At 42.5% G+C, this 17,551-nt stretch overlaps 1 protein-coding gene across 1 annotated transcript; it reads left to right on the plus strand.

Moving 5' to 3' along the window:
• The first annotated feature begins 8,857 nt into the window (after positions 1 to 8,857).
• pgfa (placental growth factor a) lies at positions 8,858 to 16,049 on the plus strand. The gene is made up of 6 exons (XM_079526283.1): positions 8,858 to 8,882; positions 9,000 to 9,196; positions 10,582 to 10,661; positions 10,799 to 10,834; positions 12,320 to 12,388; positions 15,935 to 16,049. Exons 2-6 carry the CDS (start codon positions 9,032 to 9,034, stop codon positions 15,954 to 15,956), a joined length of 372 nt encoding a protein of 123 aa, XP_079382409.1. The 5' UTR covers positions 8,858 to 8,882; positions 9,000 to 9,031; the 3' UTR covers positions 15,957 to 16,049.
• Positions 16,050 to 17,551: the final 1,502 nt, after the last annotated feature.

Here is a 17,551-nt window from a genome sequence, read left to right on the forward strand (position 1 = left end):
ATTCTGAGGACCTGCTGTCAGACAACATGATCCCAGGCCAGCATCACTCATCTCTGAGAGGGAGGTAAAGTTTTTCACCATCACAACTTTTTGTATTTACTAATTACTACTTCTGTTGAATCAGATTGCACAATTTCAAATTGTAGACTGCGCAATGAGTTCAGACATGGCCACAGCCCATAGAGTGGCTACAGTCCTAGTGTATTCTCAAAATCTGAAACCATTTATTGTCAACTATGCAAGGAATTTGCCATGGTGGTACAAGGTGCACAACACAGGTCTCCCAATCTGTGCAAAACAACATTGCAGAACCATAGACTATGCGGAACATGTATTCAGACGGTGTTGTTAACTAGACAGCGGTTGTACTGTAAAAGACTCCCGGCTGAGTCATAGTTTGAGTGATTGATGTGAGTGGCAGACAGATCAATGCAGAGATCTTCCACAGATGACCTTCCCAGCGTATGATCTTATGAGGGAAAGTGAGAGAGACTTCAGACCAACCCATGGCCCGAGGCCCAGGGGCGAATTAAGAGAGTGACTTGAATGCCAGACAGAAAGGACACCCTCCCCTAGGATGTGACCCTCATGCAACCACATCTGAGACGATGGGAGGGGACACATGGCGTACCCAGAGAGAGGGCCCTGCCTCCTGCTGCTGTTGCTCTGCTTAAGGGGAACCCCCAGTACCCGTCCCTCTTCTTTCTCTCCCGACGGGCCTGAGGGCTCGCACTGGGACCTGAGCATCTTCTCGGTTCCCAGGCAGTCACAGGAAGAAGAAGCAGCTGCCTGTCTGTCTGCCTGCCTGACCCCTGCCTGTGGGACCCTACGAGTGGGAGTGGGGACTCCTGCATGTCCCTTAGTTTAGGCCACTGTTTCCCGCGGACCAATTGTTATGGGTTGCGAGTAAATATCTCCTTTTTCCGTTTTAAATATATATACAAGATTTGTTTTTAAAGTTTAAACAAAGAAATCACAACTTTTCATCAATTAAAAACAATTCAATTCAACTAAAAGAAGTAGTGAAAATAGTAGATCTACAAACTCTACAAGCTTGTAGATCTGCTATTCTCACTAGATTGAGTCCTGGGCAAACGTTTAATTTCTCTTTTGGGTCTTGAGCTAAAATGTTTGGGAACCACTGGGTTCTACTGAGAGACGATAGTTTGAATGTCGGGGTTATAGAATACACCAGGGATGTTGCATTTTCTTGGCCGTGAAGATTTGTCAATTTACAAACACGCACGCACACACCACACCACACATCTGCATGTGTGACTTCTCACATGCCCTATTCATTATTTATAAATTCATCTAAGTCATGTGCAAGGTTAGGAAAATATGGCACCTAAAAACAACAGATCTGCAAACTAACAATGCATTGTGAAGCAACATATTGTTAGCTTGTACATCTGTTCTTTTTTGCAAGCAAAACAGTCCGCCACCCTACCTACAGTATATAAATGAGGCTTAAAAAGGCCAAGTATCCCAGTCAGTGTGTGGGGGGCCGAGAGGGCTGGCATCATCCGTCTGCGTTATCTTCTCTGCAGACGCTGTTTTTTAAAACACACCAGCCCTAATTGGTCTGTAAATCACCCAGGCTGTAAAAACACATCTGAGACCTTTGTAATAAATGTACGATGGGGGTTGGCACCGCCTTACTTATGGGCCGTGCGCTGTGAGCTGAAACCAACATGGCTATTCCATAAGGAGTGGCACTCACATGAAGCACCTGGTTGTAATAAAGAACATCGTCGAGAGTTGGCATCGGGTGCTTGACTGTAAATCAGAGTGGACTCCGCTGGACCTGTCCTGGACCAATGCCCAGTTTGCAGAAAAAGATAAAAATGAACCACAATGATGCCAATGACTTATAAATGGGGTGAATGTACTTATTATGTAAGTAAATCATATAGAGCAGTGTTTTGTCAGTGACAAAAAGTTAAAATAAAATCCATCACTAATGATGGTATCGGGGCATGACTAAATTAAAGTGGAACAATGCCCTTTTGGTGGTGGGGGCGGCACCACAATGAGTCCAATATGTAGCTTTATAATGTAAGTACATCATGTAAAGGAACGTTTTGTCAGAGGCATAATAATAAAATAGACCATCATCACTAATGATGGCAGACATGTTATCTGTGGCGAACATGACAGTGCATAAACACAGCTTAGTCAGGAATGAAGGAGGCTCCTTCACAGACATTCTGCTCATATTTGGAACGGCGGAGATGATAACCTCAGATTCGTAACCGGTGCCCAGACCATACACATCACCATCTGGGGGCCTGGGTATTATAAACAGTGTAATCTCAGCTGGTAAAGCCACATCCCAAATGGAGGGTTTAGTTAGAGAGTAATGTGTGACCCCGACCCCTCCGTCTTATATATTTAAGAATTCTAATCGGCATGATGACCGAGGGCAGAGAATCAAGGGATGGATCCCTATATCCATCCCATCCAGCCTATATGTTGGATGCTTGGCTCCATCAGTGAGTCCCAAAGTGGACAAGTTTTCAAATAATAAGCCCTGATTATAAATGTTTAAAAGAGGAGGGGGGGGGGGGGGGGGGCGGGGGGGGAGAGAGAAATAGTTGCTTCTTCTTCAGCTCACAGGGCACGGTCCATAAGTAACAGTTTTTTATATGGACCTATAGTTTGAAATAAAGATTCATTGTTAAAACATCAGAAAATACACATTTCACATTTAAAAACACATAAAAATTGTTTCTCGGAATAGATCTGTCTGTCTTTATAGTCTTAAAGGTGGGGTAAGTGATATTTTTTGATGATAACAAAAACGTTTTAATTTCTATAATCTATAAACGTATGAAAATACATGTTCAGGTATAGGTGACAATTTCAGCCAATCAGGCAGTTTTGTAGCACTGCCACTTTTAGAAGTGGGGGGACGCCCCATAAGACACGTGGTTTACTGTAATGCTTAAGCGTATCCATAAAAGTAAATTGCAAGTAAAAAAACAATTTTAGATGTGAGAGAAGTGGGGGGATGGCGCCTCCCCCCCCCCCCCCCCCCCCCACACTACACCCCTCTCAGGAGAGAGTACCAGATGTATTTTTTATAGTGTTCTAGTTCCAATTTTGTCTGCTCATTTATTTGCATCACCACATCCAATTCCACTTGTTTGATTCCTGACTGAGTTCTCTATCCTGATTGGATCAAATTGGTATCCCAACCTGAAAATACATTTTCTGTTTAATAAAGACTAAAGAGCTGGAGATACGCACCCCTGTTACTATAAACATATACTATCAGTGGAACCAGAAAACCACGCCCACTGCTATGCCCTATATGTTTTAAGTGCGTCGCGTATATAAGTTTGAAAGAGAGTGGGGGCCGGGGGGGGGGGGGGTGTACATAGAGAAAGAGGCTGTGCGCCAGAGGGTTGATTATTTTAGCCTACTGATGCTCCGCTGTGACGCGCAGCCCTCGTGCGCGCTCTCGCTAGGAGCGCAGAGAGACAATGCGCCTCTCCTCTCCTCTCATCTGGACCCGTAAATACGTCCAGCTTTTCCGTTACTTTTGACCTTTATTTATTTTTCTTTTCTTTCTTTTTTTTTAGCCTACTTTCAAAGCTGGGGTTGCCCTGCATGAGCCCATTTGTTTTTGGTAGAATGAAAAGTTTCATCGGCGTCGCAGTTCTCCTGCAACTGATACCTGCGCAGGTAGGCCAACTCTGCAAAATGCAAACTTTATAATATTTTATATGTAATGGCTGGGACATTGAAAAGGTAAAACTACAACTATGCAGAGCTTGAATCGTTAGCTTTAATGCGTATGGATAGCTAGGCCTACAGTAGGCCTACATGAGGGATTTAATACCGGTAGGCTATGTGCTTAATTTATAGCCCATGTGTAAATGATTAGTAGATTTGATTGAATTGCTCATCTCTAAAATCTGGTAAAACATTCATCTCGGTCTTATTAGTTCTTGAAGGCGTTTCTTACGCCTTGACTTCTCTTTCTCCTGAAATACGAAGATATAATTGGAGTCACATTTGAATAGCCTTCTGGGGGAATAACCACAACACTTAGCTTTTTAACAGAGACCTTTGCAGCTTAATATTGAATGACTGTGTGCAGGCACATTTTAAGGCTCTCTTGTTGTGTTGTGTTGTGTTGTGTGTTGTGTCGTGTTAAATTGAATGTACAAAGCGCTGTTTACAGTGACTATATGCTAGCTATCATTCATGTGCGCACATATTTACACAACTGGCATTTGCAGCAGCAGGCAGCTGCAGGCAGCAGGGTCCATCTGGGCCAGGAACTCTGCATGTTTAGATCCAGTTCAAGAGGTTAAATTAGGGGCCTAGACCTATTCTGAACTTCTTTCAGTAGGCTATACAAGGACACCCAGTTTTGATATGCAATTGAATGGACCATGACAAATTAAAGGTAGGGTAGCCTACCTATAGGGGTAGTGATTTTTATTCATTTATTATTATCATTTATTTGTTAAATGATTCTGTATTCTGATATCATTGCTATAATAGTGATTCTTTTTTTTACAGTAACATCATATAGGTCTGTTTCCCCAGCTCTTTAGTGAACAAAAAAAATGCATTTTCAGGTCAGGATACCAATTTCATGCAGAGAAGCCATACAGGATACTGCAGGACAAACAAGTGCAATTGTGGAAGTGGAACCAAGTGGAAGTGATGAGTGTTGACACAAAGAAATGAGCAGACAAACTGAAACAGCAGTACTGAAGTTGATAAATGGGTAGTCTCTCCTGATTGGCTGAAATCTGCAACCCTCGAGAAATTGAATTTTCTGTTTATTAAAGAGCTGGAGAGACAGATACTCACTCTCTCTAGGTCGTCCTGAGACGAGCCCTCCATCGTTGCTTCCAGTCATCCCGGTTCTCCATATACATCTGGCCAGTTCGTTGGTGCTTTGCGCTTCTGCGTCTTTCTTTCTTGTGACCCGTGCCCGTGTGTTGGTTCCCACAGCACTAACCATCATACAGATTCATGTTGGTAACATTCTGGTGTAGCAGCCATCTATACTTCTGCAGGGTTGGCTTCAGGGTCCAGCATTCACTGCCGTATAGGAGAACAGACTCTACTGTTGCGTATAGAAGCTGAGCTTGATTTAATGGGGGAGATTGGAGTTCCATACGCTGGCCCTCCATGCAAGTGCCTTCCTCACTTTAAGATCTTGTTCAGTTGAGTTGACCCATGAGCCTAGGTACTTGAAGTCCTTGACTTCCTTCAGAGTAGCCTAGTGCCTTCTGTTGTTGTCAGAGATGGATGTTCCAAAGGGATGTTATAGTTGATAACATCAGTTTTCTTGGCATTCAGCCGAAGACCAACCTTGGCACACTCTGCCTCAACTCTGGTTAGGAGTTTTCCTGAGCTTGTTCCACGTGGTCGGAGAGCAGGCTGATGCCGTCTGCGTAGTCCTGCAGGTCTGTCTGTGGGGTATCGTCTTGACCTTGGTATTATGGTGAGGCCAAGATCGTGCTCTCGTCCATTGATGGCCTTCCTTAGCGTGTAGTCCAGGACTATGACGAAGAGGGCTACAGTAGGGTGTGCCCTTGCAGTACCCCAGCCAAGATGTCAAAATCCTTACGTGACGTAGCCTACTAATACTATCCTAATCTATCAGGCTCCTTTTCCACCAAAAGAACTTTGGTTCTAGAACTGGTTCCGTAGATTCTTGCTTTCAAGGAACCGTTTTTTGGTTCCAGTTCAGAACCAACTTTTATGGTTCTTCTGAACCAATTCATTTTCAGTGCAAACACTCTGAACTTGTTCAATATTAGGCAGGGAAAAATATCTCAGACCCCAATTTATACTGGAAAGTGTCCATTTAGTCCATTTAGTGTCAATTTAAATCTGAGTTTATCTAATAGTTGTACACTCTCAATGTCTCAAAAAAGTATTTGGATCCCTGGTGGAGAAACAGTACAATATATAGGCTATAATATATATATATAAAATAAAATAAAAAGAATAATGATGCAGTAGTATATAACTAATCCCTACATTATATGTACATTTTTAAATTCAGAGTTAAGTAATTTTATTTTTTATTTTTTGTTGTTTTAACATGTTGAACCATGCATCTTCCAGCTGGTTTGTACAGAGGCCACAGCTCCCTTAGGCGGCATGGTCCCATGGGTGTGGGTGTGTGGGTGTGTGGGTGTAACGCTAGACATGTCTCCCAGGTGTTTCCTTTTTCCTATAATGCCCTCTGACCCTTGACCCCTTAAGAAGGGGGGGGGGGGGGTGCTATGCAGAGCACAGTCATATACTGTACACACCACTGTTTATCAACATCGTGTCCGGGACCGCCATCGGTCCAAATGGACACTCAACAGGTCTGTAATTTCAGAGAGGGTACAAATGGAACTGAGTTAAATGGACAATGAGGATTTTTCAGTGTATATTTGGGTTGCAGACCAGTGATTCTCAACCTTTTTAAAGGTCAAGGACCCTTGATATGCATTAAACCACAGACCCCCATGTGCTACCATTTATCTTTGGGACCCCAATCTATATTGTAATGTCCTCAGTGTTATCAGGTCCATTTGGTTCCTTTCATACCCTCTCAGAGATGTTAACCTGAGAACCAGTGGTGAACACCATCTGCTATGACTGAACTCTATATTGCAGCTGTAGAGTAGAACTCTACTCTAATCTAGAGTTCTCAAACTCTGCCCGAACCCGACCCGGCCCAAAAACGTCAGGTCGGCTCCATGAAGAAAAAAATCTTTAAAAAATAATAATAATAGAAATAATAGTTCTGTTCTGTCTGTTTGTGTATTTATATCTATCATGAAGATGGTGCTGACTGGCATTTCACTTTTACTCTGTGTAGAGTTCTCAAATTCTGCCCAAACCCGACCCGACGCTTTAGGGCCAGGTCGGGCCTAAAATCTATGCTAATTACTCGGGCCGGGCCTCGGCCCAGATCAGTTAGGGCCTTAATTATCAGGCCTGTTGAGAACTCTACTCTAGTCTAGTAGAGACCATGATGTGTGGACTGGATATACACAGCGCGGTATCCTCAGAGAATGTATACAATGACCCTTAAAGGTCAACTCCCCCCAGTGGGAGCTGCAACTTTACTACTTAAAAGAACCTCCTTTGAAGATGGATAATGAGTTATTTAGTGCTGTATCGTTGCAAGTAATCAAACCCCCTTCCCAGCTTCACTCTGAGACAGAAACAGTCATTCCTGATCTCATGTAAATCTGTCTTTTTATGAATTGAAAACAACTTAATTGCCTGATCGTGGCCAGAAAGTCACGTTTGATCTCATCTGGAGTTCAGGAAACACAAAGTCTCATGTAAATCTGTCTTTTTATGAATTGAAAACAATGTTATGAATTGAAAACAACTTAATTGCCTGATCGTGGCCAGAAAGTCACATTTGATCTCATCTGGAGTTCAGGAAACACAAAGACTGTGTGGGCCTTGACTGGAATACACAGAGGCATCAGACTTTGAACAAAACTGAAATTGTCTGAATCCTATAGAATGAATAGAAGGATCTAATTATGGCCTCCTGCGTGTCTCTAGGAATGGTTTGCCTTATTAGATCAGATGAAACACGCCCAGATGGGTCCTGTTTGTATTAGTCACCTTAAGCAGAAGAAAGTTCACAGAAATCTAATGTGACATTTAGAAAAAATACAACGAGAGAGAAAGAGAGGGAGAGAGAGAGACAGAGAGAGAGAGAGATATTGTGACATATATATGCGGTATCTCCTGTATTAGTCACCAGAAGAAAGTTCATATAAATCGGATGTGACATTTAGAAATAAGACAACGAGAGAGAGAGACAGAGAGAGAGAATTATAGTTACATATATGCAGTATATAAGTTACAATATATGTGCAGGTTTGACCCTAAAAGTAATGAAAACAGCTGTGTGATCTTTTGGGAGGAAAGAGTTATTACTGCTCGAAAACATTTGACCTGACAGCTATACTGTAGTTGCTTGTTCATGGCTCTGAATTTGTGCGTGCGTGCGTGCGTGCGTGCGTGCGTGCGTGCGTGCGTGCGTGCGTGCATAAATACAGATTACATATTACAACACACCCCTGTTGGTATTATTCGAAGTGCAGTCTTTGCCTGAAAATCGATAATAGTATTATTGATGCTTTTGATAGTCTGACAAGATATAACAATGACGCCCATTGTAACCGAGATCTCCTATACTTATAGGGGACGGTCAGGGGAGTCTATAAGGGCTGGTATTCAGGGAGGCCTTATAGCCTAAGGAACTGTATTTCTTCTTAGGAGCTGGGGAGGGAACGGAGCTGGTCACATTTGAGTCTAAAGCCTGTCTTTCTTATACCTCCTTTCTTATAGTCTTAATGATGTACTAACTCTGCTCTACTGCTCTGCTCGCCATACTATATAGGGCGACGTGACGTCATGGCCTGACATCACGCTGTCGGCCGTTTCCGTGGCAACACCCATACTGTTTGAACTACTCAAAAGTTATTGACTTATTGTCACTATAAATATTGCAGATTTCAAATCGATTGGCACATTAAAGATTCTGTTTGAATATGTTTATAGTCATTATTCATTAGTCATTGCTCATTACCTATTAAACAACAACTCATACCTCCTAGTAGCACACGGTTAGTATTACCTTTGCCACCAGAGGGCGGTCTTCAATTGCAAATCATACTGCTCCTCTCAGTTACAGTATAAGCATGTTCATCTCATCTCGCAGATGTCTGTACTGTACTGTGCTCTGTTCATTGGACAGTCAGGGCAAGTTGTGTCAGATTATTACCCGGATAAAAAGGAAGAATTAATGTGTTTAAAGATTATTCTGTCTTGTTTTGGTGTAATACAGGACTCCCTCCCTTCATCAGAAGTCCCCCCAAAAAGTAAGGACCATGGATGCATAATAATTACATAATTATCATCATGCATTAATCATCAGCGCCACCCCTAAATGGGAATGGAGTAATAATGAGAGAGTTCCTCCTCTGCCATCGTTGCAGTAGTGCTGTTCCATGAGGTGTGGAGGCGGAGCATGTGTCGTCCCATGGAGCGATTGGTGGATGTAGAGCAGGAGTACCCGGGAGGGGTGGAGCATATGTTTAGCCCCGCCTGTGTTCCACTTTGGCGATGTTCTGGCTGCTGCGGAGATGCCAACCTGGAGTGCCAGCCAACACGCACACGCAACATCACTCTGCAGGTGTGTGAGTATACTGTAACGAAGGGTTTCTCAAGGAACCCAGTTAGTTAGGCCACGGACCCCATTTTGATATGATTATTTATCGCTGGGACCCCAATCTAAAATGTAAAATCTTCAGTATTCATTTAACTCTGACAGTGCACAAATGGAACCAAATGGACAGGTCTATTTGGTTCCATTTGTACATTTGTACCACTCAAGGACCCCTAGCTGGTCATTGAGTGGTCCACTTTGATAACCACTGCTTTAACGGTCAGTCACCATCACACATTATAAAATTGATACCTTCCACGTTTCACTTGAATGCACAGTATCAGATCAGCACTTAACTTAAAACTCCTTCCCTGCTGCCACTAGATGGCGCTAAATGGCTTAGACTGCCACGGTTTTCAGCCTGCATGGCTCCGTTAAGAAGCGAGACGCTTCCGGGAACACGGATGTCTCCATAATAATTTCGAGTTGTAGTCTTGTTAGGTTGTGTTTACATTTGAGCTGTGGCAGCGCTTCAATATGTCACAAGTCTCGCGTTGATCCTGCCTCTAGTGGCCTCATACAGCCGCATATCGCTCCGGCCAGAATTGGACCGGAGTACATCATCTCGCGGCGGCGGCGGCGGCGGCGGCGGCGGCGGCGGTGGCTCAGGGGTAGAGTGCCTGGATGGTAACCGCAAGGTTGCCAGTTCAAACCCGGGCTCCCCCAGAGTTACTGTCGAAGTGTCCTTGAGCAAGACACTGAACCCCTAATTGCTCCCGATGTGCTAGTTTGTGCCTTGCATGGTTTCCGCTGCCATCGGTGTGTGAATGTGTGTGTGAATGGGTGAATGTAATGCACAATCTCTGTAAAGCGCCTTGGATAAAGGCGCTATATAAATGCACCATTTATCTCTGCCTGAGAGTTCCCAGACTCTCCCTGCTGGCAGAATGCAAATGTTGTCCAGCAGGGGGAGTGGTTTCACCAGGCTAGCATTTCAGGGGTGCACCCTAAATACATGGTCAGTGATCACAACATCTGAAACGGTCCTGCGCGGTCGCCAATTTTTTTTATTGAGCTCCAAAAACATTGATGTTTTGTATGATCAACTCAATTAGAGTTTTTTTTTTCAATCGGCTCTAGGCCGGGTCCTGGATGGAATATAACCGGTGCATTCACATTTTCTGGAGAAAGAAAAAATCAGTATAAAAGTCAATGTCGTCCAATGTCGTCCTTGGCAGGGAAGGTTAATAAGGTGCTGAATGGTACCTTAAGAACATTACAGTATGAAAACAGTGGTGGCAACACATTCTGAGCTTGTAATGATGAAGAGCATGTCGGCCTATGTGTGTGAGCTTTTTGCGTAGATTTGTGGGATAGTTTCGTAGAACTTCTCCTTGTCCTTCCCGTCGTAGCTGTTGAGGATTACTCCATCTGAGAGATCCGGACATTATGTGGAGCTCACCTTTGTGGAGCACGAGGAATGTGAGTGCAGGTAGGTGCTGATGAACAACACCTGGGAACAATCCCTCAAATGCCATCTCCAAGTTATTTCCCTATGAGAAGAACCTGCCAATGCAGACCATAAGTAACTTAAGTAACCTACAGTACTTGTTTTCTGCTGTTTTTCAGACCCCGGCGGCAATTAATACATATTAATAGTCGAAGGTGAGTATCAAATCAAATCAAATCAAATCAAAGTTTATTTGTATAGCACATTTACATTGACCGAAGACAAACCAAAGTGCTGAACAAGAGCATGTAAAAACAAGAACAGAGCAACAACAAGAGCATATAAAGAAAACAAAAAACAAAACAAAAACAAAAACAAAGCAACAAGTGAGACCGGAAGTATAACCAGACATGGTATAAGAAGGGTACGAGTTTTCAGGCAACATTAAAAGCCAGGGAGAAAAAGTGGGTCTTTAGGAGAGATTTAAAAACACCCAGGGACTGGGCAGAACGAATGGGAAGGGGCAGGGCATTCCACAGTGTGGGACCGGCCACAGAGAAGGCTCGGTCACCTCTAGTGACACATGAGGTTCCAGGCACAATCAAACGCAGTTGGTCAGCTGACCTCAAGGGTCTGGCTGGGACGTATGGTAGAGTAGAAAGACATTTCTGGATTTCTCAATGCAAAATAGTTTCCTAAATAAATTTAGTTCACATTTGCAGTATGATTCAAACGTGTAAATACATTTTAGACACAGGAGTCAAGTAAACACAATTATAAAATAATTGAAGTTTTTCCTGAAAACATAGGTCACGATTTAGAAGGCTGTTTAGAATCAGCCTCACTGCCTCAGGTCTAAATGGGTTACGCATACAATTTCATCCACTCTACATAGAGTTTTGAAAGATACAGTATATTTTTTTCTGCAAAGCATATTTCTGCCAATTGTATAACAGTTTTTGCATATGGCGATGTATGACCACTAAAACAACTGTAAAGAGAATGAAAGAGTAAAGAGAATGATGCCAACAGGCTTTATTTATTTTAATGTAAGACGGGCAACTGCAGGGCCGGTTGTAGGTGGGCCACCAAATCAAAAGTTATTGGGAATATTTATTTTTAGCCGATATAAAAAATACCACGAAATAGCTGTACCATTTATCAGTTCTGATTGGGTGGGCAGCATTTTTAGAGGAATTTAGACCCGGCTGAACACTATGTGCCATCAGTGCTGTTAACCAGCAGGGTCTTGATGGATGGGTTACTGTTGGTCAAAGAAGGAGAAGATAGATGGATAAACTGATATGATGATATCCCCCCATATATTAGTCCCTCCTGGGGCAGGCTAGAACCGGCCCTGATGTCAACATGACAAAACAGTGTAGAGCATACTGTACTAACTGTAGCACGTCCGATTTGTCATATTGCCATATGTCATATTATATTAAAATAAAGAAGTACCCGAAGGCTCTCAGCTCTGCTGGCATCATTCTCTTTATGTTGAACTCTTTGGAGCCGTGCACATAGAGTTATGGCCGTGCACCTGGCAGGTTTGTTGTATCAGACAGAAGGTGTGCTCGCATTCCTCCTAGTTTGTTTAGCTGTAACCACCAGCAAATGCATGACAAAGGACTCATATCATGCAGCATCATCATTCTTCAGAGTTCTGTACATTTATTATGTTTATTGATTCCCAGCAGCAGTCAGTCTGTGAGGAACAGATCGAGGAGGAGGAGGAAACACAGGAAAAAACTAAAAGACTGTGGCAAGTAAGAAAGAGATGATTTATCTGCATGAGTTGGATCATACTGTCCTTCACACACTCTTTCTGTATCTATCTGTCTGTATCTTCTATTTCTCTTGCTCTATTGTTGCTGTCAGGCAGAAACCTCTTATCTCTATATTCTAACTTTTTGTGTTTTACGTTTTTCGTAAATTAATACCCTACGACGCCTATGTGATCATTCTACATGCAGCGTCACACAAAAGCATCAAAAGCAACTTATAGATCTGCTACTTTTGATATTTTTGCATTTGAATCTTACAAACGTACAGTTTTGGACACATGAGGTTTACATCCGACACACCCGACGATATAGTCACACACGCACGCACGGCGCACTCACGCACGGTCGCACACACTCACGCACTCACAACCCCCAAACAGTGAAGACTGTTGCTTGTCACAAATAACAGATTTTTCAATTTGTCACGATTTTTTAAACACAAAATTATTTTCCAGACAAATGACTGAAAACAAATTTCTTTTTTTCCTCTTACATCCCCCCCAGCTATTAATCTCACATGTACAGTACCACATTTTCACAACTTTTATTTAACTACATTGCAAAAGTACGATACTGTACTTTTCATGTAAATAAGCATCAGCTGGTTCACAGACACACACCTCCCCTCTGCAGTGCTCTAAGCTGAAAGTGACTGCAGTCTATTTCATTTCCCTCCAAAAGCCAAAAGCAATTTTTGTATTTATTAAATCGCTTTAAATTGTCACCTGTTTGAAACGATTGAAATCGATTTACGATACATCGCTACATGCCTACGCGATACACCGCGTTATTAACTTGGAAATCTGTCATTTGTGATGAGCAACATCATCCTGCACCCAAAGTATAAAATATGCTTGCTTAATTAATCCCTTGTGACACCGGCGACAACAGTATGAATCAGGCTTTTGGCTTCAACATTCAGACATGTGTGGGTACATTAAGCACTGTTTGTGCAGTGGGATGAGACGGTGCAGCCGCGTCACATTACCTCTCAGCTGTCCTTCTTGGCAGACATGCATTATGATCTAGTGGCCACAGATGGCCATGTTGTGTTTGTGTCCAAGGATGCCGAATATTTGGAATCAAACAAAACATTTCTCAATGCCACATTAACTCTGAGAGTGTGAAAAATTGACCCAAATGGGCCCGTAGGGTAATGGGTATATACATAAAAGGAAGTACAGCAAAGGAAAGAAAAGCGGCCTGTGGCCTTGTACCGTTGACCAAATCAAAGCAGTGTTGACAGCACTCCTCCTCCCTGTGATATTGCTTAAATGTCAAAGCAGGATACAGTCTGTTATCTACATCTAGGCCTACTTGTTATTCAGCTGATTCTTCTTGATAAAGCCCAGGGTGTACTGATGGATTCACAATACGGTATTCTACTTTCCTGTCAGTATTATACCCACTTTTGGAACGTGAAACAATCTTATCTGGTCTTTGAGCAGACCAAAGATGATTCTCTTTATCTCAAGAATAAAAATCTAAACCCAGCCTGAACCCGCAGAATTAATTGAGGAATTCAGCTCAGACAGACATAATGTCCTGTCGACTGTCGTGTGGTTCACGGAACGCCTGCCCTATTTTAACCCGAAGCATATTATGTAACACGGACAGAGAAATTGGCTCAGTCATAAGAAAGGTCTGTCAAGGCTTCCACCGCAGCCCTGGAACATTGCGCCATTGTCTTTGTCTTAAGTTTAATTAATACTCCATTGCATAGTGGTGTCTCTTCAGGCCAACGTCTCGTGGCATGGTGTTAAATCATTAGAAAAAGTGGTTCTTGTCGACAAGAGACGCCATCGTATGACGGACTATAAATTTGGCTTTGCGTTGAGGAGAGCTGTGTAGGGCAGGGTGTTTTATCATGGCTGACGGACGGTACAGTAGCTCCCACAGAGCAGGGCACAAGGAGAAAACACAGGAAGGGCACTACCAACTGTGTCAACTAGATAGATAGATAGATAGATAGATGACCGCTGTGCAACCGTTGTCTTACATGCACATTTTGACACTCATTGCCCTCCCACTTAAACTCTATTCTAAAAATGTAAAGACAAGATCCGATCTCCTAGTTTAGCTAATGCATTGTTAGCTTGAAGATAATTTCTTGTCGGCAAGCTGAAGCAACACCTTCATGCTACAGAGAATAAAGTAGGCTTTAGTTTATTTTTTAAACTTTAAAGCATGGAAGCGTCTTGGTTTAGTTTACTCAGTTTATTCAGCTTCCCCATTAGCTGGCAACGGCTACTCTGGACAAAGGCTCAATTAAGAGGCTGGGGACTACTGTATATGGTTACAGCCAGACTCCATCATCGAGCACATTTCACTGAAGTTTTGTTTTTGTAAAAGCGTTTGAACATTCTTCTCTGTGATGATTTGGTGGAGGGGTGTAGTGCACATGCCCCCTGTTGCATGTGAGTCCATTGAGCGATGGCGATAATAAGCTTGAGTCACAGTTAGCCAAATGACTCTGCCATCTGCCTGTTGTAATGGGACTTGATGGCGTCACCTGTGGCCTCGTTAAGCTGGCGTTCCTCCAGTTATTTGCCTCCTGGTCCTGTGTTCCTCTCGCAAACAATGGTTTACTGGTCTTGTTAATTTCTGTCAGATAGAAACATCTGAAGTAATGAACATTTTGTGTTATCTGATGATTATTCTCAGCAAGGTGCTTTTGTTTGCTTTACCTGTTTTACCTTTTGGGGTTTGATTGATTGGATAGTTTAGACAGAAATGTAAAAACAGCAACATAGTACAGTTAAACACTGATCATTTCCTCTCCCTTGGGCCTGCTGAAAGGTGGATTTTCAGGCCTGTTTTAAAAGATCAGTCACCTGCATTTTTTGAGGGAAGGGGTCAGGGCATTCCACGCTTGAGTGGCAGTGCTGTAGAAGGAGAATTTACCCATATTTGTTTTGAAAGTGGGTGGTACCAGATCGTTGTTCTCGTTCCCTCTAGTATTGTGGCTGTGGGTGTGGCTCACTTTTTTTAGGTATAGTTAGTCAGGTGTACAGGCACTGAGGGAATTGAGGGCAAGGCTGCATTTACAATTTTCATCTGAACAGAATAGATTCTGAAAATGCACTTATTCAGGAAATCCCTTTTATAATGTCCTTTTTTAAATTAGTAGATTAGTAGAATGTCCTTTTTTAAATTAGTAGATTGTTGTGTATCATTTTTGTTTTATTTATTGTTTTATTTATTTATTTCAGGACCATACCAGTGTCAACACTTAATTGTCTGTTCACAGCTTTGGCCATATGTCATAACTGAACATTTTCCTGCTTATGGTTTCATTTTTAGGTTTCCTGTCGACAGTTTCTCCAAAGTAAATAATGAAAACATTGCTAGCCAAACCTCATTGTGTACCGTATGGCACACAATGATGTGTGATAAAACTGTGTGATAAAACTTTGTGCAATGTGCACAGTAACATTGTGGGTCTTCAGTTTAGGATTTAACAGTGTAGTAATAGTGATAGCACTGCAGTCCTGTTGTAACCTGTGTTTGTCTGATTGTGTACATCAGGTGTCAGCACCCACCCCCCTAGCACGATGTTGATTGATCCTGACGTCAGTTCAACGTGAAGAAACAACAGCTCTTTGGACCGGTCTCACACGCACACGCACACGCACATACACACACACACACACACACACACACACACACACACACACACACACACACACACACACACACACACACACACACACACACACAGTCTCTGACTCTGGCTTTACGTTATGCTGTTTATTCACATCGTCAGTGCACCATGTATTCTTGTCTCCAGACATGGTTTAAATTAAAATGTACATTATTTCTACAGTTGACAGTCATTCAGGTTGAGGGAGTATGTACTGTAGGGTCCTCCTCCCTGTCCTGCTCCAAGGCTTTTGCTGGACAGTCACTATATGGACAACACTTAATTGTCTCACTACCCCCTAGCTACCAATTCACACCAGTTTGACCCAGACTGCTGCTGATGAAATCTCCAAAACAGTTCTCAGGCAAATCTAAATTTGGAAATGCCAATTGACCCGTTGTGAATAAACTGCAAAGACAGCAAAATATATCTAATTGCATTTACGCTGTTAGCTGTCAGGGGAGAAGTTATTAGCAATTCACCAGTTGTAGTGGAACATAAGCCAGGATTCCAAGAGAAGATACCCTTCCCTAGTGGTGCAGTAACAAAGTACATTTTAATACTTGAATATTGCTTTTGGATACTTGACTATCCAAATTTGACTAGACAAATATTATACTATTGACTTCACTACATTTCTAGGAAGGGACAAAAGTACAGTATTAATGGAAATAGGCAAATAGCACATCTATAAGCGCACGTGTCGCAATGTGATGTCTTGTGACCTTGTAGATCTGCTATTATCCCTAGAGGGTATGCGTTTGACATCATCATCATACCCAGTTTAACAATAAATCTCTAAAAGAGAATACCAGCACTCACGGAACTGTCCATTAAGGCACTTATTTTATTGGCATGGTACGGCATGGTACACTACATTTCTAGGAAGGGACAAAAGTACACTATTACTGGAAATAGCACATCTATAAGCGCACATATCGCAATGTGATGTCTTGTGACCTTGTATATCTGCTATTATCCCTAGAGGGTATGCGTTTGACATCATCATCATACCTGGAAGTTATGCGTCCTATTTGATTGCATTAAACAACGTTACCTTTAAACAACCTTAAACTCACTTTGCCACCCGATTTGCCACTGACTTTAAGCATGTACATACCCTCTATTGTTGATATTTTTGGAAAAAGTGAAAGGTTTAATTCGGCATACTTAAATGGTAAAAATGTACAGCACTTGAGCAGGAAACCGGGTTCAAGTCCGAAGAAGGAAAGGTACATATTGCTGCTTTATTTTTTAAAATCTTACGTACTTTGGAATACTTCAGTATTTGCTTTTAGTATCCCAGCCTTACTCATCTGCGAAGAGAAAAGCCTTGTCATGACCTGGCCAAGCTACACCAGGCTTTTCTCGCGCGTTTACCCTAAACGCGCGGCCCGTGCGTGCGTTTTTTAAAATAGGACTGGACCTAAATTCAAAGCACGCGTTTAGGGTAAACGCGCGCGTTTTGTGCGCGAAAAGCCTGGTGTAGCCCGGCCAAGGCA

This window comes from Electrona antarctica (genome assembly GCF_951216825.1).
Source record: "Electrona antarctica genome assembly, chromosome: 17".
NCBI lineage: Eukaryota > Metazoa > Chordata > Actinopteri > Myctophiformes > Myctophidae > Electrona > Electrona antarctica.

Coding starts and splice junctions, on each gene's coding strand:
- pgfa (XM_079526283.1), top strand. CDS start 9,032: ATGTGTCGTCCCATGGAGCGATTGGTGGATGTAGAGCAGGAGTACCCG. Junction 9,197..10,581: donor CACGCAACATCACTCTGCAG/GTGTGTGAGTAT, acceptor TTCCCGTCGTAG/CTGTTGAGGATTACTCCATC. Junction 12,389..15,934: donor AAACTAAAAGACTGTGGCAA/GTAAGAAAGAGA, acceptor TGTGTACATCAG/GTGTCAGCACCCACCCCCCT.